The 9,200-nt window shown below is 38.0% G+C and overlaps 1 protein-coding gene across 1 annotated transcript; it reads left to right on the forward strand.

The window, feature by feature from the left end:
• Window positions 1–1,343: 1,343 nt before the first annotated feature.
• capza1b (capping actin protein of muscle Z-line subunit alpha 1b) lies at window positions 1,344–8,875 on the forward strand. Its single transcript, XM_058390253.1, has 10 exons — window positions 1,344–1,440; window positions 4,317–4,380; window positions 4,566–4,617; window positions 4,706–4,769; window positions 6,410–6,616; window positions 6,828–6,907; window positions 7,130–7,208; window positions 7,488–7,559; window positions 7,670–7,732; window positions 8,026–8,875. The coding sequence occupies exons 1-10, from the start codon at window positions 1,402–1,404 to the stop codon at window positions 8,164–8,166; spliced, it is 861 nt and encodes a 286-aa protein (XP_058246236.1). The 5' UTR covers window positions 1,344–1,401; the 3' UTR covers window positions 8,167–8,875.
• Window positions 8,876–9,200: the final 325 nt, after the last annotated feature.

Genomic DNA, 9,200 nt, shown 5'->3' on the forward strand with positions numbered 1-9,200 from the left:
CCCACCCACTAACAGGCGCCACGATGAGGAGATAATCAGTGTTATTCACTTCACCTGTCACTGCTCATAATGTTATGCCTGATCTGTGAAATTCCATAAAAGCTGCACCAACATAGCATAAATGAAGTGATCATTCAAAACAGAACAGAAGATATGTCTGCGAACTTGCAATTATTTAAAGTGAATGCAAACTAAATGTAAAAGCATCGTAAATGAGCCAAGACAATGTAAGTTAGATGTTTCGTTGTCTTTAGCAGAGGACACTTTTCATATATTCCACCTCTAAGCCCCAGCTTCTTCTGCTTTAAATTAGGTTTTACATAAGACTCTTTACTATTACAAGAAAAATGGTCGATAAGTGTAGGCCAAAATTATTTTTCAAGCTATATTTTTAAAAGTTATATTTCCTTCACTGTCTGGTTGGATTTTGTGTTCCATTCCTTAAAGATTTTCTTTATTGCTATAACGCCCATCCATTCTTAACATTTTGACATATTTTTCTTACCTCTTCTTTTCCAACTCTGTGAAAGATCAGTATTTTAGTGATGTTTTCTGGATCCCACTGAATTTTGACTCCTCAAGCCTTCCTTCTTTAATTAGATTTAATACACTGCAAAATGTATTTTTGACTGTTTTAATACATGAATGAAGATCATTCTAATAAATTAACCAGAGTGTGAGCTTTGATAATGAAGTGATAAAAAAAAAATGCTGGTTAAGACTCAACTGCTACAATAAACAGGCCACGTTATTACAGGGGTTTTTCTTCTTCTTTTTTTTAATATAAAAATGCAATTGAATGAATATTTGAATGAAACCAAACTTTTGTTCAAACCATAAAATGATGACAGTAGCTTAAATCCTAAGCATAAAATTCTCTTTTTTTTCTTTTAAAGCACTATAACATCTGACTTGGGGAAGACAAATAATAATAAATTGTCCAAAGAAAGGGGCGTGAAGGTGAGGTGTGTAGAATAAAGGCTGAAGGAAGGCGGAAATATTTTCAGATTTGTCATTATCTCTTGACCAATCAGAATGGAGAATTCCGCCGCGCGGCACGCTATTAAGGAATGCAATTAGCTCAATCGTGTTTAGATTTCTCTTGTGTTAAAAGATATGTATTTTCTCCAACAGCCTCGCCCACTATTGTCTTTCAATTCCATCGCCGAAATAAACAGCTTAAAAGTAGGGAACATTACAGGAAAGAATTTAAATCTATTTGATATAACTCGCCATCATTTTAGTTTCATTTTTGACAGACGACTCGCTGACAGTAATGAGCTCCTCTGCCGCTCTGGTCGCTCTGGACCAATCAGAATCTCCTGACCTATTATGGTAATGGCCGTGACAGGCTGCTTCCCAGAATGCATTGCGTTTTGAGGCTGGTCTGCTAGAGCTAAGATGACCGACTTTGAGGAACCGCTCTCCGACGAGGAGAAGGTAAAGGCTTTTTCTTTTATTTAACATATTTCTAGAGGCATAGAAAGTCATATATCTCATATTCCGCAGCTACTAAAGCGATATCTAACAGCGCATGCTAATTACGTTGATGTTCTGGAAGAAATCTGATCGCGTTTAGCCGGCTAGCGCTTTAGTTAGCTTACTTAGCTTCACACAGGAAGCTACACAGTAGCTGCCCGTCTAGGGAATGCCCAGCCTAGTGGTAAACACTTCTTGTTTTGCTAACGAAGCACTTATCCGTCTTTATTTAGATATTGCTTTTATATGGCGGTTGTTTCAGCTGATCTCTCCGCCAGTGGATGTGGCTGAGTATCTTTCTTTGTTTTTTTCGGTTTATGCACCGAGTGTTCCGGGAATCGTTGCTTTGATTGAACGCGTCGGAGCCGAAGTTGTTAGCCGGGCGTTAGCTCGCCTTAACTTGTCAAAATGACTAACTGTACAGGAAGTAGCGTCGAGTCTCTAGCTAGCTAGGCTGCCATAAATAGTCCCTTCTATTCTCACTCTACTGTAGGGTTTGATTTCGCTGAGAACCTACTTACAAACATGGAGTGCGTGTCTTTTAATTTATATCCCACCCAGTGACGGAAGATTATTGAAGATTTAACCCCCCCACCACCACACACACACACACGTCTCGCCCTCCTTAAACTAGCCAGCTAACACGTTTACATTGGAAATTTACTTCGACTTGACCAGAGTTGTGGGAGTTAGCTGGCAGCTTGTACAAATAGTAATACATCTTGTTTGGTTTGTCATGGCGTCTGACGACTTGTATGCAGCCATTAGCAGGATGTGTTTCTAGGAAGTAACTAACACTAAAGCTTAAGCGCATGACAGTTTTCCTGATTAGAGATTTCCTTGATAAATAAAAAGTGAAGCTTCTGGATGAATATTGCAGTTCTGCCTAAAGATCAATATTGCCACTGTATATAGGCCCTTAAGCTTTATCTTTTTGGAAAATAATAATAATGATGATGATGGCTTTAAGTCCAAATGAATATATACATTTTAATGAAATATATTTTGCTAATATGTTTATTGAGATCTAACTCTCTTGATCCGCAGGGCCCTTAAACAAAACCCTTAAATGCTTGAATTTCTCCTCCTTCTTTTGTCTTTCAGATGAATAAATGTAAACACGGGCATCGTAATAATGTAACGTAACATCACCAACGTGATTTATCTTGTTTATCGTTAAGAGATAACGTGTAAAGCCGTTCGTAATACTGTGAATTGAAAACAGAGGCGTGAACTGCTAAGCTGTGTACTCGTCTTTTTTTTTTTAACAAATGGATATCTTTGTTGAGGTTAAATATCAGACGTGTACAAGAAATTTGTCGTTTAACGTATGCCTGTCACCAAATAAGATCTCGTTGCTAGAATGTCTGCCGAATTCCCTTTATTTAACTCCACTAAGGCATGAAATACAAGCTTGCATCTTGTGTCACCAGTTTTTGCCGTGTTGTCTAGAGAAACCTGTTTTGACACCGACTCTCTTTACTGCTTCACTCTTCGTTCCTTCATGTTAAAATAAGATCAGTATGGGGTTAATCAGAGGCTTGACTGTGGTCTGTTGTGTGTTCCAGTTCGGCTGTAGTCTCGGTCCTTGTTGGTGCGTTTGTTGATTGAAGGTGCAGTCACACTTCCTCTCTTTATAGCTCTCACTTCACAGTTGGATAGAAATCTGTTCAGTTTCTTGGTCAGTGCTGTGAGCAGAATAGGCTGAAGAAATAGTGGTAATATGAGTCTTGAAAGTTAAATGCCTTTGAGCTGTTACTCTGTTTGGACACTTCAGTGATTTTGGATGTGGCTGTCTGTTTTACAAACCCTAGATTTACATCTCCCACTTCCTCTCTATGTGTGTGATGTTTGAAATATTTGTAATATATGTACAAAGAGGATAATTGTAAGTCTTACAGAAACAGAAGGCAAGCAATGGCATGCAAATCATTATCATGTAACTGCACAGAAATAAATGGTGCCACCTTGTTTAATTTATAAAGATTATATAAGTATATAACTTTAAAAAAAAAAAGCTTTAAGATAATAAAGAAGGGAAGTTCTCAAACAACTTAGTATTTTTTTTCCTGTATGATTATTTTGAATGCAGTGTTTTAATGTGCTAACCATTTCCTCTTTGTTCAACTCACTGGTCTGATAGGCTGCACACTATAGCACTCACTTCATGTGTATGAAAATGACATTTTTTAATGAACTGTCTGGCAGAAAGCATCTAAACACTAAGGTTTAGTCTGCGCTATCATGGGTTATTTTGAAATGGTAGTTTTTATGCCTTAGCAGCAGTAGTGTTTTCAGTCCCCAACAAGAAATGATAGATATATCACATGCCAGAAATGCATGCTGGGTGACACATTTGTCAAAAGCCCTTTGTCATTTGTCATTCCGTATTGACAACATGAACATAAAGTACTTTTCTGCATGCCCTAGAATCACTAGTTCACTATACAGAGACAGAGAAAAAGCAAGAAATTAAAAATGTACAAAAAAACAAAACAGTGCTGCTGTTGATCTCAACATGACGAATCAAAAAATATGCCTTATAGATACTACAATGCAAAACTGGCATATTTATCCACACTGTCTATTTTGTATGGAACCACAAACCTGCTCAGAAGAAAAGCGTATGTTTGTGTGGACTAGTTTGGTTTGTGCAGAGTTTCAGGAAGCACATAGTGCCTTTCACTCTCAGCGAGATTCCAGCAAATTCTATTTATTAACTCCACACACCCTTGGGACATGGAGAGTGTGCCTGTAGAGTAACTTTTCTCGCGGAGTCATTGCTATTAGAAAGTTTTTATGCAGTATTTTAAATATTATCTCTGCTTTTTGTGCAGGTCCGCATAGCAGCAAACTTTGTTACCCATGCTCCACCTGGCGAGTTCAACGAAGTGTTCAACGGTAAGTTTTCCACTGAGTGTCCCAGAGGGTGTTATTCACTGGGATAAGGTACAGGGTATAGCTTATTTTTTGTTTAGGATTATTCTTGCTTTAAAATATTTGCATGTGCCTTGTTTTTTTTTTTACTGTAAAAGACTAGCAATGACTTGCTTTTATTAAGACAATATTGTACTTTTTCTGTATAGATGTGCGGCTTCTACTCAACAATGACAACCTCCTCAGGGAGGGGGCAGCCCAGTAAGTGTTCTGCTTCACTCCTCATATTCCTCTTTAACCTGGCAATATTGTCTCGTCTCATTTTCCCCTTTCTCTACTTTTGTTACAGTGCCTTTGCCCAGTATAACATGGATCAATTTACCCCTGTAAAACTGGAAAATTCGGAGGAGTCGGTAAGAGTTATTTGTAATGTGGCTGGCCTGTGTATCAGAAAATTCTTATAGGAAAATTCTCATAGGATTTAATGGGCAAATTTGGACATTACATAATATAACTTTCACAAATTACTAGCCCAGAACATGTCAGCTTTGCGGGCATTATACTAAATAACAATGTCACTGCAGAGTTCACCATTACTCACTAACTCTTGTTGTTTTACACACTTATAACCTGTTCCTCACCATAGCAGTTGGGAACACATTACTCTCACAGTACTGAGCTCAGGATAGTCAACCTACTCAAATATCTGGGCAGTAGTTACAGCAGTCCCTTGGTCAGAAATGGACAGCAATGACGTGTTAGAAATTACTCTTAACTCTACACCTACAGGGTAGACTAGATAATGTTTCTATGTGGATAATCACCGGGGCTGTATTATCTTGCTGAATAGGCCACCAAGTAAAGATCCTCCTTTCCGCCTTATGAGTCTAATTAATGGTCTGTGATGCCTTAAACTTTATCTAGGACTTTAAATTCTGATTTTTTTGGGGGGAAAATACTTATAATGAAATAAGGCTAGATTTATTCTTGGATTTTTTTAGTTGAAGTTTGTAATTAACAAATGTCCCTTTTACATTTAACTGCAATTTTTAACCAGCAGTGTTGCATGTTGCTAAATTTTAAGCATATGCATAGCACTAGTGGTGTTTCTGAAACCTGTACACCAGCACCATGCAAACTACCATTTCAGTTTCACTGCTGTGCTCAAAATAGTCATCCTCCCAAATAATATCTGGCTAGTGGTGGTCACTTTCCATTGATTTATAGGGTGACATCTAGTGCTATTCACAGTTGGAGTTTGAGTCAGTTGTTGTTGTTTACCCCTATATGGTAGATATACCTGATAATGGCCAATGTGTATACTGGGTGAAGCGATAACATGATGATATATATATATATATATGATATGATAAGATAAGCCACTTGTCTCCCTGTTAAATACTGATGTCTGTGTAGAACAGTTTCAGTAATGATGAAAATAGAGATGTATTTATTTCACTACTTCACCTCAGACGTATGCCTCAGGACACAGTTCCTTCATTTAGGAATATTCCAGCTTCGCCCGGTTTAGAAGCAGGTCATATGACACCGTGAGATGGAACACTGTGAATTTATTCATTTGCACAAGGATTTCCTTCTTTAGACTTCCTTATAGATTATTTCATTCATTATTTACCAGACTTTACTCTGCCTGTGGGGGTAATTTTCTTTTTCATCATCTAATCGTTTCTACCTAGTTATGTTTTGTTTGAGAAATTACTTTAATTTTTTTTTAATTACTAAAATGTTCTTTGTTGAGAGAAGTGCTTGTTTGTCTGTATGGCTACTCCAGTTATAGCTCGTTATGCATCTGTCCCCATCTTATTGGTAGCCTACCCTCGAGATTAAAAGTTATTTTCCATGAAACTTTATTCAGTCGTTATTATATGGGTCATTGTATTGTGCTATTATGTAGATATTAAAACTTGTATTGCAGGTTTTATAGTATTGGTCAGGCTTCTATAAACTGACTTCCTCTTTTGATGTATGCTAGTCCTAAAACACTGTTTGCAGACGGGTCATTACTCATTTCCTCCTCTCCTGCTGTATATAGGTTCTGATTACGGAGCATGGGGATTTGGGTCAGGGACGCTTCTTTGACCCGCGGAGCCACAGGTCGTTCCGTTTTGATCACCTGCGTAAAGAGGCCAGTGATCCGCAGCCTTACCAGGGTGAGACCGCCCTGCACTCCTGGAGGGACGCCTGTGATACTGCACTTAGTGCCTACGTCAAGGAGCATTACCCTACTGGAGTGTGCACGGTACAATATACTGTTTGTGTTTTTGTTTGTTTATTTGGGGATGGGTTCAAGCATGTTTTTCCTTTCAAGCATGTTTGATAATTGCATTAAACATCATAAAACCATTTATTTGATTCTGCAGTATTTTTTTGGATCGCAGAAATGATCTTAATTGTCCTCAGTGTCCGTATTTACTGTAGTAGGATGTTTTTAATCCACTTGTTTTGAACAGGTATATGGAAAAACCGTGGACGGTCAGAAGACCATTATTGCCTGCATCGAGGGACATCAGTTTCAGCCTAAAAACTTCTGGTAAGAAATTTAGCAAAATTGCTATTCATATATTGTTGGTTGTTTGACCTTGTTTACAAGTCTAGATTTTGTTTACGGCAGGAATTTAGTTATTATTAGTTTAGTTCTGTTTCTCATTTGGATTCTGTCATGCATACAACAGCTGACAGATTTTTTTTTTTATTTTGATTTCCATGGTTTCTCACGGTCTGTGCGTCTGTCTGCCTGTGCATACGCAAACAGGAACGGGCGCTGCAGGTCAGAATGGAAGTTCACCATCAACCAGCCTTCCTCTCAGGTGGTGGGAGTGCTGAAAATCCAGGTGAGAATTTGATACAGGTGACTGTTCGGTGAAGTAAGGATCACTTTTTAAAAATTGTCCATCCAACCAAGATAAGAGATTTAAGTTGAATAGATAAGTGAATTTACTTGTTTTAAAGCATGACTTAATCTTAAAGCAGTTGTCGTTACTCTTTAGTTGACCTAATGTTTAGCATTTAATATTAATCTATATAATGTCAGCTATTCTGAAACAAACACTAGGTTGATGATTACGTGTGATGGTGTGTGAATTTCTTCACTGATGATTGTGTTGTGACAGGTGCATTATTATGAGGATGGCAATGTGCAGCTGGTCAGTCATAAAGAGGTGGAAGAGTCTATCATAGTCACTGTGAGTAAACACACATACCCTATACCCTTTCACCAGGATTTTTTTGGTCTCGGACCAGTTGTGTGTGTGTGTACGGTATGAAGTATGAGTTGTTTTTTCCTTATTTCCAGGATGAAGAGACGACTGCCAAGGAATTTGTAAAAATCATTGAAAATGCAGAGAATGATTACCAGGTAATTGTCTTTATAATCTCTCTCTCTCTCTCTCTATATAGATAGATAGATAGATAGATAGATAGATAGATAGATAGATAGATAGAGATTATCTATCTATCTATCTATCTATCTATCTATCTATCTATCTATCTATCTATCTATCTATCTATCTATCTATCTATCTATCTATCTATCTATCTATCTATCTATCTATCTATCTATCTATCTATCTATCTATCTATCTATAAAATCAAATTTACCAGTGGCATTTAGGTGGTAGTAACTTTACGGTATACATCTTTTCTCAATAGACGGCTATCAGTGAGAACTACCAGACAATGTCAGACACGACCTTCAAAGCTCTGCGCAGGCAGCTTCCCGTCACCCGCACCAAGATTGACTGGAACAAGATTCTCAGCTACAAGATCGGCAAAGAGATGCAGAACGCCTAGAACGTGCCTGGTTCCAGCTCTCTTCCTCTCTCTCAACGCAGAACCGGTCAAAAAGAAAACCACATGCTGTTCGCTAATCAGAGGGAGACCCCCCATCCCTGAAAAAAACAAAAAAAACAAACAAAAAAAAAAAAAACCCACAAATAAGTCAAGGAACTTGCTCTATCAATGTTACTAAGAGGATGTGATTCCATTCAATTTCGGGTTTGTAAAAGGACTCAGCTAATGGAGGAGGGTCGGACATGAGCTTATAGGGAGTCTGGATCTAAATTACTGGCAAATCCGATGCCATTATTGCATTTATGTGAATTCATCTGATACCCGTGTATCCAAAATTCTTTTGAAAGGGTGTACAGTGTAGGTTTTTTTTTTTTTTTTTTTTTTTTTTTTTTTTTTTTTTTTGGTGTCGTGAGCTGCGATGGTTTGGAATGTTTGTGAGTATGGTTTAATTGTCCTAAAGAGAAGCGGAGAAAATGCTGTCTGTCTCACTCAGTAACTACTGACTGCAGTACAATACTCGGTACAAACCTCCTCTTCTTTTAGAGTCAGCGTATGTAAGGAGGGAAGGCTTGTGTCTGAGTGTTGGAATTGGTCTTTGTCTTAATGCCTCACTCTTAGTACCTCCCTTCTGTAACTTAAACCCTCCCAGAAAAAGACGACATTTAAAAAAAAATATGTATGGATTCCTGAATTAATAAAAGCAAAGAAATCAGGAGTCCTCTTTCCCATGGCAGAGAAATCACGGTTAATCTTGAGTTACATATTTATACATACAGATGTTATATTTTACTAAGCAGTCCTTAAAAACCCACACTAGCATTCTTTTGTTGTAGGCATCCTGTGTGCTTTGGGGTGTCCAGAATTGAGTCTTACATTGCAAACAGCAAATCGGAGTTGTTCTATGCACTCTGCTGTCCTGGAGCGGAAGGGGGCGTCGTCAGTGTTGCTGTCGCATGTTCATGTCATGGTACTGTTCGGTGCTTCACCACTGTAAAATTCACCCTGATCACAGAAGCATTGTCATACTGTATAAT

This window comes from Hemibagrus wyckioides, linkage group LG05 (assembly GCF_019097595.1).
Source record: "Hemibagrus wyckioides isolate EC202008001 linkage group LG05, SWU_Hwy_1.0, whole genome shotgun sequence".
NCBI lineage: Eukaryota > Metazoa > Chordata > Actinopteri > Siluriformes > Bagridae > Hemibagrus > Hemibagrus wyckioides.